At 51.4% G+C, this 18,510-nt stretch overlaps 1 protein-coding gene across 3 annotated transcripts in view; it reads right to left on the reverse strand.

Moving 5' to 3' along the window:
* SLC22A23 (solute carrier family 22 member 23) overlaps window positions 1-18,510 on the reverse strand; it is a 190,669-nt gene that overhangs the window by 14,642 nt on the left and 157,517 nt on the right. For all 3 annotated transcript variants that reach the window (XM_025383941.1, XM_025383942.1, XM_025383943.1), the window contains 5 exons: window positions 14,192-14,319; window positions 5,913-6,015; window positions 4,582-4,814; window positions 2,816-2,848; window positions 1,596-1,719 (listed from right to left, as the gene is read on the reverse strand). In XM_025383941.1, coding sequence (XP_025239726.1) covers window positions 1,596-1,719; window positions 2,816-2,848; window positions 4,582-4,814; window positions 5,913-6,015; window positions 14,192-14,319 — 621 coding nt within the window. The remainder of the gene's footprint in view (window positions 1-1,595; window positions 1,720-2,815; window positions 2,849-4,581; window positions 4,815-5,912; window positions 6,016-14,191; window positions 14,320-18,510) is intronic.

The raw sequence follows: 18,510 nt of genomic DNA on the forward strand, positions 1-18,510 counted from the left end.
AAGCTCCTGACTCATCTCTCCCCTGTGGCTTATGCAGAAGGTAGGGACAGGATGAGTTCTGTGGTGCTTAATCATACAATACCTCGGCATTTCTGTCCAGGTACCCAGTAGCTGTCAGGCTGGGCCTGTGTGATACAGATCCAAGAGAATGAATCAAAGTGCGGATGTGAAGATGCTGTTGTTAGCACGGCTACTGGAAACGTGGAAAGTAAGAAAGTCCACGGACTTGCCTACTTGCTCCCAAAGCCTTCCCCAGCACCAGAGGGGCTGAAATCATTAGCGTCCACATAGCCTGCCTTGGACTGGAGTGGCCTCTACTGGATTTTCCCAAGGGTGTCACTATTCGGACACCTGGGTTTTGACTCACGGCTGAACTATTGGCCTTACTCTCAAGTTCTGTTTCATGAAGGCACATGCATGAGAAATGCCAATGACACTCCTTTAAGAAGTTCAGTGTGGTATAACTCAAGTTAAGCTCCTCAGTAAGTCACAAACTGCAGGAAAATGACTGCAGCTGAGTGATGCTCTTGTAGTGGAGGCATGCCTTTTTCTTAACCTATACGCATGGCAACAGTAAATGGTGTGTAGCACCCAGGAGCCACGACCCAGGGACAGAGACGGCACCAGGAAGGGGTCAGCCTCACTTTCTGAACTAAAACAAAAGTGGCTGAGCACAAGTGAGTCACACCTTTTAGGGAGGTGTGAAATGGCCACAGACTCCACGAGGGCAGGACTGTGCTGTTGTGTTTTCTGGGCCTAGTGTCTGGCACGCAGCGGGCTCTCCATCCACGTTTCTTACATGAGTCAGTGATCTCACTTGCTGGGCCTTCTCTCTTTGGATTCATGACATCAGCTTCTCAGATCAGTATAAAATAAGGCTCTTTCAGCCTGGCACGGTCGCTCACGCCTGTAATCCTAGCACTTTGGGAGGCTGGGGTGGGGGGATCACCTGAGGTCAGGAGTTCGAGACCAGCCTGGCCAACATGATGAAACTGCGTCTCTACTAAAAATGCAAAAATTAGCCAGGCGTGGTGGCAGGCACCTGTAATCCCAGCTACTCGGGAGGCTGAGGCAGGAGAATCGCCTGAACCCAGGAGGCAGAGGTTGCAGTGAGACAAGATCATGCCACTGCACTCCAGGCTGGACAACAAGAGTGAAACTGCATCTTGGTCGGGGGTCGGGGGGCAGGGGGCCGGGGGGAAGACTCTTTCTACTTTTTAAAACATTCTGCAATAGCTGTGCCGTGAGGTCTCTTAGCAGAGTTGGCGGCACAGGTTCTGGTGGAAGTGCGGCATGAGTGATCCACTGAATTCCCCCCTTGCCAGTCACTGACATATTTCCTGGGCCCAGAGTAGCTCCCTGTTCCCCCTTCTTCCTGCTGCTGCCTGGACAGGACCCCAGGGCCAGGTTCTCCCGTGACTCTCGGGTGCCTTGGGGTTGGGTACAACAGGCTCCTCGGCTGTGAACCATGAAGCCGATGTGCCCAGAGCCAGAGACAGAGCTGATGCTGGTTAATCCCACACCAGCCTGGAGCCAGGGACTTGTCTTTGAGTCCCGAGAAGCCGCCGTTCCCCGGGGTGTCTCCCATCACGCACCTTATCACCGTCGGGGTGATCTCCGCACAGAAGAACACGCTGAGGCTCCCCACTGCATGGGAGGCAAACATGCCCACGATGGAAAACGCGATGGAAAATTTGTCCTTGACGCTGTCACTCATCCCTGGGGGAGGGTCAGAAGAAGAGGATGGTGAGGGAAGAGAGGAAGCCAGGCCAGGGTGGGAGGGAGGCCTGGGGCTGCACGGCACGGCTCCTCCCCAGTGCCCAGCGTGCGGCATGGATGGGTGTGCAGTTCCCTCTGGGAACCAAGACCCTCAAGGACTAGACGCCCAGAGTCCCCGCAGTAGGTTTTGTGGGGCTCCTGTGAGTCCCTGTGCATCAAGCATGCTGGAGCTCATGGCAGCCTCTATTGGCATTCCTCAGCCGGGAGCCATGCCTGGTGGGAGGGCAGGCTGGCGTGTCCCCGGTGCCACAGCAACATCCCTCTGCCCTGGCCTACGTTTGCTCCAGTCAGGTCTGATGTGCCCAACACCTGGGACAGGGGAGCTGAGTCAGGGTTAAGGAAACAAAAACTCAAGCCACAGAATTTATGGGCCCAGAAGGAAAGTGTTCAACCCATCAAAGCCCTCATGAATGGCACCGGAGACCAACCTCGAACCAGGGCCGTGTCTGGCACCGTGCATGGACATGCTGTCAGGGCCATACAGCTGGGGCTCAGCTCAGCTCCCCCAAGGCTGCAGAGAGGGCAAGCGCTCCCCAGGGACACGGGCGAGGGCTGGGGCAGGCCAGGTGGGAGCAGCAGCAGCTTCAAGGTGCAGGGCAGCACTGTGCTGTCCCCAGAGCTGGAGGGCAGCAAGCTTACACGGGTCAAAGGAGGACAGCGGCTTCCCCTGGCAGCACAGACAGCCCGGCCCCAGCACTCCCGGCCTTTCTCCCCCACCCAGATGCTGTCCATAAGACAAAGCAAGCTGGCGCTGGGCCAGGGCCTGTGCTGAGCCTGGTGCCAGGGGAAGGGGTGGGGCATGCGTGCCAAGCAGCACAGAAACAGGGAAGCACCAGTCGCTCTTTCTAGAGGCAAGAGGGAGAATACAAATGTATCCTTATAGTGTCCAACCTACGGCCAACTTCAGCTGCAGTTCTTGGAGGGCAAGGGGGAGAAAGAGAGGAAATGGAAACCACAGGTCCGTGAGTCTTGGAGAAAACGCCCGTTTAGATGTAATACAAGATGAGGAAGCACAGCCCACGCGCTTGGGACTCACCTGAGTCTGGGTGCTGGCTGTACTTTCCAATCACTGGGCCCGCGGACATGATCGCACCCACACAGACAAGGGCAAAGCAGGTGAGGAGAGAGGAGAGAGCACGTTAGGTGTGGAATTAGCCCAGTGTGTTCCCATGTGACTTGGTTCAAGCAAACTCCCTTCCGTTTCTGGGATGGCGCTGGCTGCCAGGGCAGTGGAGTTCATACTGCACTAAACAAAGATCTTTTTGTTAGGAAGACAGGGGTAAGGTCCCGCTGACCTCAGAGCCTGGGGAGAAAATGGAACCTCCACAGCGAGACCCTAGCAGGTGCAAAGGGTGAGCTTCCGTGCATATAAAGTCACCCACGGGCCACTGCGGCCTGCACTCAAGCAGCATCAAGCACTGTGGGGCACCCCTGCTGGCCCCAGCTCTGCTCCTCACGGCTGCCTGGTGTTCACTTGGGGCTCCTGGGCATTCCTGCTCAGGGCCAAAGGGGCATGGCAACACCTGGTGGCCGAGGCACTCCACCACTTCCGCCCCAGCTGTGTGAGCAGGGCAGAGGCTCCCGGAAGGGCAGCTGGGGAACGGGGATGGAGGGAGACAGGCACCACGTGTGTATTCCATTAGCTAAGCCTCCCAGCAGTCTCCCCGCAAGGTACAGATTGCACAGGAACTGTCCAAGCTAGAGAGCCGCTCCTGAGTTGGAAGTGAGCCCTCTCTAACCCAGGCTGCACGACAAGGCCGCTCTGATCTGGGGGTGGTGGACAGCCCTGGCATCTAGTTCTGAGAGCCTGGGTTCATTTTCCTTGTAAAGACAGGGGAGCTCTGTGGGGTCGATGTTCCCACAGTGTCCCGAGCCTGTCCCAGGAGGACCGTGCCAGGGCGGGAGAGGAGGTTCAGCGGCCCTGCCTATTCATGTCGTGCCCTGGGCCGGCCACAGAGGTGCTGTGGTGGTTTGTCCACACACGGGGTATCTGTTAGTGAGGAGCTATACAGAGCTTGCTGCAGGGGCCAGACGGACTCTCTAGCTTTGCCTTAGATTATTATTATTATTTTTTTGAGACAGAGTCTTGCTCTGTCACCCAGGCTGGAGTGCAGTGGTACAATCTCAGCTTACTGCAATCTCTGCTTCCCGGGTTCAAGTGATTCTTCTGCCTCAGCCTCCTGAGTAGCTGGGACTACAGGCATGTGCCACCAAGCCCAGTTAATTATTTTTTGTATTTTTAGTAGAGATGGGGTTTCACCATATTGGCCAAGCTGGTTTGAACTCCTGACCTTGTGATCCGCCTGCCTCGGTCTCCCAAAAGTGCTGGGATTATAGAGGTGAGGCACCGCATCTGGCCAGATTATGTTTAACCTTTACTGAGAAATTCTTTGGTCCAAAGAGAAGCTGATGAACTCGGGAACATCTGCTGAAAAGCAGGGCCCTAATGCGAGGGTGACAAAACAGATTTATTTCCCCCTTCATGTCACTAGAAAGAAACAATCCTTTGTTCTTCTTTGTCATACACAGAAGCAGTCTGCCCCATTAGTGAAGACCCGGCCACCAGGACTCGGACGGAATCATGGTGCAGCCCAGGCTGGGGCAGCGGGAGAGGGGAAGGCCCAGGGCCCTCCGAGGCGGGCTCCACAGATGCTCTCACGGAAGCTCTGTCCTCCCCAAAGCAGCTCCTTCCAGCTGTAGATTTCAGAGTGGCTGCTGGAGTCTTATTCAGCCCTTTCAAATGCCTTTGGGGGTCTGCCAGCCCCCCTCCCTGCACGCAGCCCATCTCCCCGGCCCACTCACGGTTGAGGAGGCCGAGCTGCAGGAGTGAGGCCAGGGCGGTGAGGATCATGAAGAGCAGCAGGCCCCCCCTGCGCCCGAGGAACCGGACCACCACGCACATGGCCAGGCAGGACACCAGCGCGATGCTGGCCGTGGTGTAGTAGTCAGCGTAGAAGTTCTCCAGGAGCGGCACCTTCACCTCGTGGCCCATCATGCTCCTGGCAAAGCAGTGGTGGATCCCGTACCCTGTCAGCCTGTGGAGACATGCCGAGCGGCGGTGGGTGGGCTGCCCCCACGCCAGGGGCTGTGCTGTTTCCCGGGAGCTCATGGTGTCAGGTGACCAGGAGATGAAGAAGCAACTCAATGTGTCATAGAAAAGCCCGCCATGACCGAACCATGAGCAGATTCCAGAGCAAATGCAAACGAGGAGACATGAGAGAAATACGGAATGCTTCTCCTGGGGGGGGTCCACGCTCATGCTCCTCTGCTGTGGCTTTAGTAGACAGGTGTGGGCACAAGAGCGGTCACCCTGAGCGGTCACCCTGGCCCCGAGCCCTCACCCTGGGCCTCCGTCTTTACCTGTGGCAGCTCGAGACCCTTCACAAAGGAGTGCCACACCCCAGATGACCCCTAACCCAAATGAGTCGAATCCCTCCCCTCCGCCACCTTGGTGACCTCTGACCCTGAACAAGGGACTGCCTTGCGCAGTCAGGGCCACTGAGCTGTCAGTCAAGACAGGACTGACCTTCTAGGTACACACCAAGCCCAGGGACTGGGCTGCGAAGAACCTGCGTGAACGATGTCCCCAGCCCCTGCAGGACCCAGCAGGCGGGGTGACCAGGGCTGGTGAGGGCCCTGGGAGGAGGTCTGGGCTCACTGGCCTGGCTCAGGCCCACCTGCCTCCTCCCGCGGCCATCCTGGCGCGTCTGGCCAGACTGGCTGCAGGTTCAGGAAGGGCGGGGCCGGCTACAGACAGGGGCCACGGCCACTTTGCAGCCAAGGCCTCATGGGTCTCAAATCCCCTGTCCCAAGACAGGGCCCAGAAGTCCCAGCCTTGTAGCAGCCCCCACTGTGCCCCTCAGGAGGTGCATTTATGTGCATCTTGGTTCCCTGGACCTCATGGGCACATGGGGAGGCTCTGCTCACAGGATTTACACGCCTGGGCTGGGGGCACCGGCTGCTTGAGGCTTCCAGGAGGGGAAGGCCAGTATCTTCTAGCCCGTGTCACTTTTCACACACACCCTTAGGATTCCAAGTTCAGCGGGGTGGGGAGTAGGGCCCTGGGCTTCACCGCTGCCCGCCTTCTTCCCTGGCCCCCTCCCACCCGGCTGGCACTTGTCTCTGTGACTCACGAGTTCACGCACAGGACCACAATGTTCTTCCACAGGTTCCGGGTTCCCACCACCTTCACGATGCAGACCTTCTTGGGCCTCCGGGAAAGCTCCTTCTCCAGCTCTGCAAAGAAACAGACCCTGTGAGCCCTGGGCAGGCCGCCATGGAGGATGGCACAGCAGCTGCAGGCACAGTCCTGGTTCCCCAGTTTGGGCACCACAGAAGGAAGAGAAAGCCTTTTTTTTTTTTCTTTGCCAGTGGAGAGGGTCTAGATTTCCGGGATAGAAAGGCACTCAGAAGACTCCAGCTCTGCAGTTCCGGTTTCCCTCGGGTGCCTGAGAGGGCACAAGGTGCACCGTCAGCAGAAGTTTCCATCACAAACCCTTTTTGTGAAAGCGGGCCGAGTACACACAAATAAACAGGGTCGACTCAGTTCGCTTTTGTCTGAGGACAGAGCTCAGCGATGATATTCTAGGTTACTGAGGCACTCATTAGGCCCTGGGCAAATCTAAACAAGCAGTTCTTTTCCGTACACTCTGCATCTGCCTGTGTCACCCCCGGTTCGGAGACTGGGAAGGCCATGTGCAGATATGCTCCTTAGCCTCGTGGGGTGGAACTTACCATGGCTGTAGCTACTGCTGCTGAAACTGCCCTTAGGACATATGAATCTTTGAAAGACAAACACATAAGTGAATACATCTGCATGTATACACACATACATGCACACATTCATACGCATATGTATACATGTGCACGTTTTAGTTAATGGAAGTCCTTGGGAGCTGGACAATGTTTTGGCTCCAAGGGATGTGAGCAACTATAAAGTCATGAGACTGGGTTTCTTGTGCGGCCCCAGCAGCTCTGAGAGCCCCTCTGAAGGGAGTCCACCAGCGCAGTGTTACAGGGGTCTGCAGAGGTGCTGGTGTCGATTTGGCAAGTTACAGGGAAGATTCAGAATGCGGCAGAGGCTCCAGGAGCTGTTTGCCTGCGCGTCTGGGAGCAGGAATGCCACTCGCAGCCTTCTGTTGCCTCTCTGCCTTCCTAGCCTGGCATGTCTTCATGGAATCATCCCCTACTGGGGAGCTAAAAAAGAGAAAGGAGACTTCCCGAAGCGGAGGAGAACCAGGACTCTTCAAGACTGTCAAGGTCACGAGAAACAAGAAAGACTGAGCAGCTGTCAGACCAGGAGACTAGGGAGAGGGGAGAACGAGACGCAGTCCTGGGCGGCATCCCGGGGCGGGAGGAGACTTCATGGAAAGCACGATGACGGGAGGCACCAGATAAAGGCTGGGGTTTGGTGAACAGCAGTGTTCCAATGTCACTTTCTTAGTTTTGACAATAGTATCATGACAATATCAGACATTCGCAATCGGGGAAGCCGAGTGAGGGGTATACGGAGATTCTGTACTATCTCAGCAGCTTTCCTGTACATCTAAAATTATCCCTGAATAATATATTTATAAAATAAGAAAAGTGGTGGAGATGGGGAGGCTTCTGTCTACTGAGGAAGGCTTCAGTGCTGGGAGTTGCCTCTGGAGGAACCCTCCTGCTCCCTCGGGGGCTGTGTCTCCAGGACCCTGGCCCTGTGCTTCCGAGGGCCACTCTGAACCCTAGATGGCTCAAGTTCCACCTTCCTCTTCCACCTCCTTCCTGCCATCCAGCAGCAGGAGGGTCACAAAGCTCCTTCGTTATAGTTTAAAGAAAAAATGTGTTGCTAAATCCTAGGGATTTAGGAACTTTTTATTCAAACATTGTTTTTGAACTCAGTGTCACCAGCCAGGCCACAGAAGGGAGAAGGAGAAAGCTTTCCCTTGTCTGAGGGATATCATGTCTGCTGAGTTTCCAGAACTTTCTTCCTTCCCATACTTAGGTGCAAAGATTGAGGTCTGTATGCAAGCCCACAGGGCTGGCATTTCAGCTGCTGGTCCATGGACCCTCTCAGCTCCCAAGGTCTCCTGACCACTATTTTTCCTTAGCAAAAATGGGCTACTTTGACTACAGGCACAGTTTCTCTATGGTTAAAAAAACTAATTTTGTAAAGAGCTTAAAAATATCATGGTTAACAGAAAACCTTGGATCTGATGATCTGAGTATCTTTGCTATTATAGACCTCATCAGAAACCAACTCTAATAGCTACGTTTTATCACCATGGATGACTTCCGAGAAGAAAATTTAAATGCCCATTAGCAAGTCCATATAAGTTTAAAGTTTAAAAAATACATACCCCAAACTGAACTCCTGATACGTTATTGTTTATGAAGTATGATGTTAAAGAAGCAATAACAATTGCATTATGACCTGAGCTTTTTAAATAAAATTAAACCTAGAACCCAGTCTAAAAAATTGACTGTAGTGGCAGAGGTAACTGAATTCTTCTAAGTGGAATTAGATTAACCTTTCCAGGGCTATTGATATGTTGTCAGGAAGCACATGAAGTGCTTCCTCCCATGCCTGGCAGAGTCACTGTCCAGTGACTTTTTGCTTATCATACTACCAGTTACTCACATCACCAGCCTGTCAACAACAACATGAAGCTTCTGCAGCATTGTCTGTTCTTCTGGGCCCCAAATCCACAAGCTCTGTGTTATAGGACACTTCAGATGGCTCTAACACCGGTAGCTGAATCCAAGAGGCCTTTTTGTCTGTCCAGATATCAGATGGACATCTAGGGACTTCTCTGAACTCCTCACACATGGAAATAAATGGGCAACAGGGAGCCCGGCCAGGTTGTGGGGCACTGGCATCAGGATTTGCTGCTGTGAGCACCCGGCTCCCGTGCACTCCTCGAGACGGAGGAGGAGGAGGACACATCGGCTTGCTCAACTTAGAGCCATTAGAAAATTTTCCAACCAAAACCCACGTCGAGCCTACTGAATTTTGTTGTCCAACTCCACCCTGCGGCCCCAGTGCCTCCGCATTTTCACGGATCCTCGTGTGGTCGGGGCTGAGGTCTGGGTGCTGTGAGGGGCCCGATGAGCCCGGGCAGGAACCCAGCTTCTGCACTTCTGGCTGGCTCCTTGGAAAAGCTGCGCTGTCCTCGCTCTGAGCCCAGCTGCTCATCTGTGAAGTAGGACGAAGTGCTGCCTGGCTGGCTGGGAGAACTCGGTGAGGCCTCCGGGAGCACTTGGGGAGCACGTGTCCTCCTGCCCCGGGCTCAGTGAACCCAACATCTCCCACCTTCTCTTCACCAACAGAGGAAGGGAAAGGAGGCCCTGACGACCCTGCTGACTCGCTGGGAGGAGGGCACGGCCTCTCCACATTTGGCCATCTGGTGTGAGAGGTAAATCAGGCCTCCGAGGACAGCAGAGGAGGCAGTGGCCCCTTGCCCAAGACGAGGCTTGGAGGAGCAGGGAAAACACACGCAGAGGAGAACTGGAATTGGCTTGCGTGGGGGTGTGGGATAAACCGGCTTTGTTGTCATCCTAGTGGACGATGCTAGTGTGTTAGGGGTGAAATTGGAAAAGCATGAGTTATAGAGACAGAAAGCAAGAAAAGAAAAAGGAGGAGGACAAGGAGCAGGAGGAGGAGAAAAGGAAGGGGAAGAAGGGATGCTGCCATCTCTGCCACAAGAGTCATTAAAAAAGCACACTAAATGCTCCAAGGAGGCAGCTCTGAGCCCCACGCCCGTGTTGGGAAGTAGAAAAAGCAGCCGCTGCCCCTTCCACGCAGCCCTTCTCCCCTCCGGGATGGATTGAGATGGCGCCACTCGGCCGCTTGAATAAATGTGCTTTGAAAGCAAGTGGAAGACGAGCATCCATAGGAATCTTATCACGAAGTCACCTCAGACAGCACAGTCTTCAACGTCTAGCCAAGCCTTCAGCAACTGACCTGGCACCGCCAACCTCTGTCATCTCTGTCCTCGTCTGCCCAGACCCGGGCTCCACCTAACCCGAGCCCTCTGAGTGAGCCGTGGCGGTCGTCTGCGGAGCGAGGGCCCCGTGCAGCCTGCCCAGGGTCAGATCTTGCTTTCATCACTTACGGGTGGTGTGACTTGGGTAAGGTACCTAGTGTGGAACGTGGAGGTGGCCTGACACATCCACCCTCTTGTCATCTCAGGATCTGAACAGATTGTTAAGGCAGAGTGAGGCAGGTCAGGACAAAACCCGAGCTCTGTCATTGCTAAGGGTAGCGGGGAGCCCCACACGGGGCTAAGATGGGGACGCTCGGATCACACAGACTCAGCCGTGCATCCTGGCAATGCTGGGCAGGTTGGCTTCTCGGGGGTAAGGTGTGAGGCTGCCGGAGAGGACTGATGCTGAGGACGGAGGATGCCTGCACCCTGCACGTGGCTCCCCACAAGGAGAGAACACAGGAGCACATTTGCTGTCCTTCCTCTGGGGCTAGCCTGACCCTGAGAGGGATCATGGAGTTACTGTTCCCCAGTGCTCAGCCTCTTTCTGAGCTGTAAAGCAGGAGAATGGCTCCTCTCCCTTGTGAAGCTCAGATGCAGATGACACGCACATGAAGCGCTTCCTCCCATGCCTGGCAGTTGCTGTCCAGTGACTTTTTGCTTATCTTACTACCAGCTGAGCATTCTACATCCCAAAATCTGAAGCCTGAAATGCTCTAAAATTGAGGATCTTTTGAGCACCCACATGATTCTCAAAGGAAATGCTCACTGGAGCATTTAGATTTGGGATTTTTGGATTTGGAAAGCTCAACCAGTAAGTATAATACAAATATCCCCAAATCCCAAAACATCCAATCCCCAAAACACTTCTGGTCCCAAGCATTCTGGATAAGGGATGCTCAGCCTGCAGAACTGAAGGCACAGTCTTGTGTGTGGCACTCATCCTGGGTCTCGTTTTTGCATTAGGTTGCTGACCACACAGCCATACTGGGAACCAGCGGGCCCTTTCCTCCTGCTAGAAATGCTGGAAACCTCAGGAATTACGACACGGGAGTGCTGTCAGCACTTGGGCGCGTTATGTGATACGAAGGTTGCAGGACTGACATTGAGAGATTGATGCTCAGGAACACACCCACACATCTAAAGTAACTCAGCTACACAGGCCACTGAGAACATCAGACTTGCTAGAAGATAAACCAAGGACAGCTTTAAAACAGAAAAGGAAATAAGAAATTTGGGAACATCAGGTTTTCCCCTGGCATAAATCCAAGGTTAGGATGTACTGACGGGGCAGCAAGCAGCCCCGCCGGACCCCTACATATACCTCCAGCCAGGCCCGAGACGCTCACCTACCCAGAGGCGCTGCAACCACAGTCCTAACCCTTCCTTACTACAGGAGTCCTGGGTTCGATCAGCCCATAAATATTCATGGCACGCCTGCTACGCGTCAGGCCTTCGGCTGGGCTGCTGCTGGGGGTGCAGAAGTGTCTGGCTCTACAGACAGAGGCCATGCCTTGCCTGGCCTTGCCGCTCTGCAGGGGTGACAGGCATTAATAAGGAACCCTGCAATTACTCATCATAGCTGGGATGAGAGGAAGCGGGGAGAAGTGCTGAAGCTATAACAGTGAATAACCGGAGGGCGGACTTGGTCTCTAAGGAGCTGGCCAAGGCAAGAGTGGGAGCTGAGAGGGCAGGGAGTGTGCACGGGGAGGGCCCTGTGGAGAGGAAGATGGTGGTGTGTCCTGGGAGCCAAATGAAGGCCAGGGTGTGAGGCGGCGGGAGGCAGAGACCAGAGAGGGCCTCTACAGTGACCTGGAGGACCTGAGGTCTACACGAAACACACTGGGAGGCACTGGAGAGGCTTGAAGCCGGTGGTGATGTGATCAGATCCTGTGTGACCTGGTGGCAGGGAGGATGGAACAAAGCTGGGAGCCCAGCCAGTCGGCCAGGGCACGAGAGGGTGACAGACACGAGGCTTGGAGCGGGTGTTGGCTGTGGGATTAGACGGGGTGATGGGAGGAAGATTCCATGCAGAAAACTGAGTCTGGGCAGAGGAAGCTGGAAGTGGGAGATGTAGCAGCTGAAAGGCACGCTGCCTTCCCCCAGCACTCAGCAGCCCCGCCATCGTGCTGCCATCAACACATCTGACGGCCGGGGGCGGCAGAGAGCAGAGGCCGCCGTGAAGGGCGGCAGGGCAGAGCGAAAGCCGGAGGACCGCTCCCCATGGAGGTGAAGCCTCTGTCCTCTTTCTTAAGTCACATGTCACCAACTACCTCTCACCCAGCCTCCTGCCTGGGACTCTGGAACGGAAATAAGGACCAGCAAAACTCATGAGCAAAGAAATAAATTTTTAAAAAGGATCTAATACTACTTTCCAAATATAGGAGGGAAATGAATCAGTGTAATTAGGATTGAGAAAACAAGCTATTCCCAGACAATATTTTAACGTGAAAGAAGCGGAGTGTGATGGCTTAATTAGGGAAATGCCACAAACAAATTGTACTGTAAGCCTAAGAGCATTAACCTGCTAACGAGTGAGGTCTGGGGAAATCTGGGAAAGCCATCTGGACCGTCCAAAACCAGCAAGCACGGCCCCGCTGGAGAAACCTCGGCTGAGCACTCACTGCTCAGCGCAGGGAAGTTCGTATCTACCCGGAGCTCTCCCTCATGTTACAGCAGCATGGCAAAGCAACCCCTGCTGGACTTTGCGGGTCAAATCCTCGCTCAGCTTCTTAGCAGCTGTGTGACCTCTGGAAGCTACTTAGCCTCTCTGTGCTCTCGTTTCCTCATCGGCAAATGGGGCTAATTATAGTGCCTTTCTCATAGGCTGTCATGGAGAAATAACACACGTGAAGCGCTTGGCACTAAATATTAAATATGAGTTAATATTTGCAAATCACTTAGAAAAGTAGCTGACATGGAAGTGCCATGTGAGTGTCATCTTGTTTCTCGTCACTGTCCCTGGATTAAAAAGGGACCACAGATGCACCAACACTCAGCACCCTTCATGTCAACCAGACCTGGCAAACATCCTTCTTTGGTCCAGCGAAGCAAAAGCTTCGGGCGTCCCTGGGTAGGCCCCGCCCCGCCCAGCATGTGGTCCAGTCTGGCTGTCCTGACTCTCAGGTCACTGCACAAGTCGAGGCAGAGGATGACATCCTGGCTGAGCTACGGCAGCACCAAGGAGCTTCTAGTGACCTAGCGTCCCCGATCTTCTGGATTGGGAGTCTAACGAGAGGCCTGTCCAGGCACCAAGGGCTTCTCTGATTTGGGGTTCCTGTGCATCCCTTCCCGTCGTAAATGGACACCTGCAGGGCACATTCTCCCACCTCACTCAGGTTCCTGTATCTGCGCCCTGAGAGCAAAGCTTCCGCAGCCACTCTGACTGCAGTCCCTCCCTGCCACCCTCTATCCCGCGGCCCTGCTGTTTCATCCCTCCTGACGTAGGCACGCGTAGCTCCCTGTCTGCGTGCCCCACCTGCCTGCAAGCTGCGTGAGAGCAAGGCTTTGCCTGTGTCTTCTCTGCTCTAGAACGGTGCCTGAAACACAGCAGGTATTTAGTAAACACCTGTTGATTCAATGAATGAATCGTCATCACAAGCATTTCTGGTCATGGGGGAAAATGAGCACATTCTCTCTTGGACAATGGCCTGGAGGTTATTTTCCCAGGGAATTTTATAACAACTGTCTATCCCAGGTCTTCAGTGAGGGCAGTGAGTCAGAGCGTGGAGCCCACCAGTGACCTTCAAACGGAGATCCATATACCACTTGCATCAGAATCTCTTCTAGTGCTTATTAGAAATGCAAATTCTCAGGGCTTATCCCAAATCAAATAGGTCAGAATCTCTGGGTTCCAGGGAGAGGCCCAGGAATCTGGATTTTAACAACCTCCTGGTGAAACGTGGATCCTCAGGTTGAGAACCCCCACCTAGCTGTGGTAACGCTCCTGACACACAGGAGTTCTATGGATCTGAACGACTATCCAAAAACACTTCACTTTTCCTGTCTTCAGCTGCGCAACAAATAGGTCAAGACAGTGGTGGCTCTTTGAAGGTCATGCTTAGGAAAGGTGAGGTCATGGGCCCATCTACACCCTGAGCCAGCGCTCTGGCAGTGTTTAGACCTGGCAGGCTATGGGCCAGACAGTCAGATATTCCCTTGAACAGTGTATACTGGGCTCATGGCTCGCTTCTGCATTTAGGCAGGAGAGGAGGAGATCCAGAGTGTGCTGTACTTGATCATGAAAGAAACCAATACCTAGAAAGTGGAGAGAATGTCAAGGCTGCTACATTGCCCTTGTGCAGGCCAAAAGGTCAGAGGAGAATTGCACAGCTGGTTAAAACAGCTGCTTGTGCAATAAAACCAGCCCAGGTGTCAGGGACCTGCCCCGTGGAGCCTCTGTGAGCCCTGCATGACCTCCTGCCCTGGCCAGCCCATGGTGTACTCACCTGGCATCACACCCTTGATGTCACCCTCAGGGTTCATACGGTTCTTCTGTGTGAAGTGGAGGATCAGCCTCTTTGCAGACTCAAACTGCTGGGTGGCCATCAGCCACCGGAGGGACTCGGGGAATATCCTTGAAAGACACAAAGGGGATCGGTGGATGTCTTCTGATTCTGCACGGCACCGGGAAGTGTGGCTTAGGTGTGGCCCGGGAGCTTCCCAGGCAGGTGGCGGTCAGTCTCCAGTTAGGCATCAGCCTCATCGGGGGAGATGAAACCCAGGGCACTGAAACATTCCCAATTTTCTTTCCCAAAGTGTAAAAATCGAGACCTTAAAATGCTTAACAAAAGTTAAAAAGCACATGTTCTCACCCACATACGGAAGCTGAAAAAAAGGTGATCTCATAGAAGTAAAAAGTAGAACAGAGGATACTAGAGGCTGGGAAAGGTCAGGGGAAATGGGATAGGGGGAGGTTGGTTGAAGGTTACAAAATTATAGCTAGGTAGGAGGAGCAAGTTCTAATGTTCTATGCCACTGCAGGATGACCATAGCTACTAATAATATACAGTTTCACATAGCTAGAAGGAGGATGTTCAATGTTCCCAACACGAAAAAGTGATATTTGCGATGATGGGCACGATAATTACCCCGATCTGATCATTTTACATTCTACGCATTGCACCATCACTGTGTACCCCATAAATATGTACAATTACTACGTGTCAATTACAAAAATAAAAAATAATTTAAACAAAGTAACAGAGTAGCAGATGTCAACAACATTCGTACCAGTTGTGTCAAGAAATCAGTGTACACCCTTCAAAGTAACGCACGGAGAGACAACTCACGGAGGACTGCTGCTTTGCTTGTATTTTGTCACAATAAATAGTAATAGAATGATTCTACGTGGAAAAAATTACTTCCAAATATGACCAACCTGCAGTTATTTTCAGTTGTGGAACATGAAGGCTTAGTCTCCCAGGGTTTTCCTTCAGAGCTATTCACATGTTACTGCTAACTGCATGTCACTTTGCCCTCAGACGATGCCACATCACGGTGGTTTTCAAGTTTTACCAAAGTAACAGAATCTATGTTTTTTTTTTAAAGACGGAATCTTGTGAGGCACCCCAATACAAAAAACCAGCGTTTTATTATCAATTAATTTTATAAATTTACATTTATGACAATATTTACAAGCTGCTCAAAGAGAACACGGTGACTGCACAGAGCAGGAGATAGCGTACTATCTCTGCAAAAGTCCAAGTCATCAATATTTTAGACTTTAAGGGTGAAATGGTCTCTCCTCATCTTGGCCTTGTGGCCTGAGAGTGGATGTATGGGAGTGGGTGTGGCTATGGGCTAATAATACTTTATTGCAAAACAGGCAGCTGACCCTTGACTGTTTGGGAGAGACAAAAAGTAGAAATCAAAGCTCAAGATGACAGTCCTAGCTTCTTGTAGCCCTCAGTGTTCTAGTTATCACTTCACTTTATTTTAGTTAAAATTGTGTCAGGAAAGTCACCACGGATGCTGGTAAGAAGTTATTGTGGCCAGGCGCGGTGGCTCAAGCCTGTAATCCCAGCACTTTGGGAGGCCAAGATGGGCGGATCACGAGGTCAGGAGATCGAGACCATCTTGGCTAACACGGTGAAACCCTGTCTCTACTAAAAAATACAAAAAAACTAGCCGGGCGAGGTGGCGGCGCCTGTAGTCCCAGCTACTCAGGAGGCTGAGGCAGGAGAATGGCGTGAACCTGGGAGGCGGAGCTTGCAGTGAGCTGAGATCCGGCCACTGCACTCCAGCCTGGGCGACAGAGTGAGACTCCGTCTCAAAAAAAAAAAAAAAAAAAAAAAGAAGTTATTGTAACTACCGAACACCTGCTTTGCAAACTCAAACTCAGGATAGTTCTTTTTTTTTTTTTGAGATGAAGTCTTGCTGCACACCAGGCTGGAGCGCAGTGGTGTGATCTCAGCTCACTGCAACCTCCGCCTCCCAGGTTCAAGTGATTCTCCTGCCTCAGCCTCCCTAGTAGCTGGGATTACAGGCGCGCACCACCATGCTTGGCTAATTTTTGTATTTTTAGTACAGACGAGGTTTCACCATGTTGGTCAGGCTGGTCTCAAACTCCTGACCTCGTGATCCACCTGCCTCTGCCTCCCAAAATGCTGCTGGGATTACAGGCGTGAGCCACCATGCCCGGCCTCAGGAGAGTTTTACAATGAATCTAACAGCTAGAAAAAGTATTAATGGTGCTTCCCTCACCCCAGCCCAAATTCATATATTGGAAACTAAACCCCAATGTGATAGTATTAAGAGATAGGGCCTTTAGGGGTGATTAAGTCACGAGAACGGGAGGCTGAAGAGAGGTACCTTGCCCCTTCCCTCATGTGAGGACATATAGAAGGCTCCTCTATGAGCAACACACGCTTGCCAGACACAGAATCTGCTGGTGCCTTCATCCTGGACATCTCAGCCTCCAGAACTGTGGGCAATAAAGTTCTGTTGTTTATAAATCATCCAGGTTAAGGTATTTTGTTGAAGCAGCAGGAACAGACTGTGAGAAGTAGAAAATTTTTATTTCAAAGTCACATCATTACTGATATCTAATAACTACTGCCTCCTCCTTACCTATTTGAAAAACGTCCAAATTTCTATTTGTTTGTGACTGCGTTTTACTTGACGAGGTGGTTCCCCCTGAATTCGGTGGTACCTTTGGGATGGTCTGATCTGAATGGTAACTCATTTGGGAGCTTCCTGAAGAGCTGAAAGCTGTCCTGCTGTGCAGGTGTGTGGAATGCAGGAGGGCCGTGTGGAATGCAGGAGGGCCGTGTGGAATGGACAGAAGGTCTCCAGTCATCTCACAAGGAAGTCCCAAATGCATTTGCAGGCACTGATTTTTTTTTTTTAAATACTCAAAGTTAATGTTTGTTTTACTGGCCTCTAGCTATAAAAATTAATTTTGAATAACATAATATAAGCAAATAGAAACCTCAGATACTTGACATTAATATTATATAGTATTCACATTTTGCTGTATTTTAAAAATCAGATCTTTTCTTTATAATAAAATAACCTAACACAACTGCCAACTCCCTGTAGTTTAAGTTCTGATCTATAGTATTTCCATCTTTCTGATGCATTCGGGTTTTGTATCTTTTTCTAATTTCTCAGGATAGACACAGAGGTCATTATTATTAATTTTTCTCATAAGCGTATTTAAGACTTCAAAATTCATCTAAGTATTATCATTTGCAATACATTTGTGATTTGATTCTAAATATTTTGTGATTTCTATGAGAATTTTTGCTTATCTAAGAAACAATATATGAATATATATAAATATGGTAATATGATAGCACAAGCGATTTTACAGGCAGTCTCTGCAGTCTTGAAATATGGCCTACAACGTGGAAATTTGTGTCCTTTCAAAATAATTAAAATTTATATCAAATGCTTATGGAACTCCGTGGCAGGAAATGGATTTTGAGAATCGAGACCATAAATGAAGAACAAGGCCCAGATGACACAATGGAGGAGGAGCTGTAGCCCCACCTTCCAACCCCTAGGCCAGGACCCCCAAGGGCCACTGCCCAGGGCTGAGGGCACAGGTGGTGTGAACGAGCAGGGCAGAGCTTCCACAAGAGGACATAACTTTTTCATTGCCCCCGGCAATCTCAAGTCCTGTTCCTTGATATATCCTCAAGTGTTACCCACGGGGAGGGGAGAACCGTGGAGATGTGCTCACTACACACAATTCTGAAGCCAGGATAGGAGGTGACAGCTCAGGGAAGATCCAAAATGTGGCATATTTGAGTATGGACATTTGAGTGGTGCCATTTTGCCTTCCAGATAAAGCCCTTGTAAAATGAGTTGGAAGAATTCCTTCTGTTTCATTTTTTGGGGGAATAGTTTGAAAAGAGTTGGTATTAAAATTTTAAAGTTTCAGGAGAATTCAGCAGTGAAGCCCTCTGGTCCCGGACTTTTCTTTTTTGGAAGACTTTTTATGACTGATTCAATCTCATTAGTTGTTATTGGTCTGTTCAGCCTTTCTATTTCTTCTTGGCTCAATCACGGAGGTTGTATGTGTCAGGAATTTATCCATTTCCTTTAGGTTTTTGAATTTATTGGCATGTAGGTATTCATAGTAGTCTCTGATGATTCTTTGTATTTCTGTGGTGTCTGTTGTGATGTCTTTTTTGTTTCTGATGTTATTTATTTGGGTCTTCTCTGTCTTTTTCTTAATCTACCTAATGGTTTATGCATTTTAAAAAATCTTTTCAAGAAAACCAACTTTTGTTTCATTGATCTTCTCTGTGGTTTTGTT

The sequence above is a fragment of the Theropithecus gelada genome, chromosome 4, assembly GCF_003255815.1.
Source record: "Theropithecus gelada isolate Dixy chromosome 4, Tgel_1.0, whole genome shotgun sequence".
In the NCBI taxonomy this organism is placed as follows: domain Eukaryota; kingdom Metazoa; phylum Chordata; class Mammalia; order Primates; family Cercopithecidae; genus Theropithecus; species Theropithecus gelada.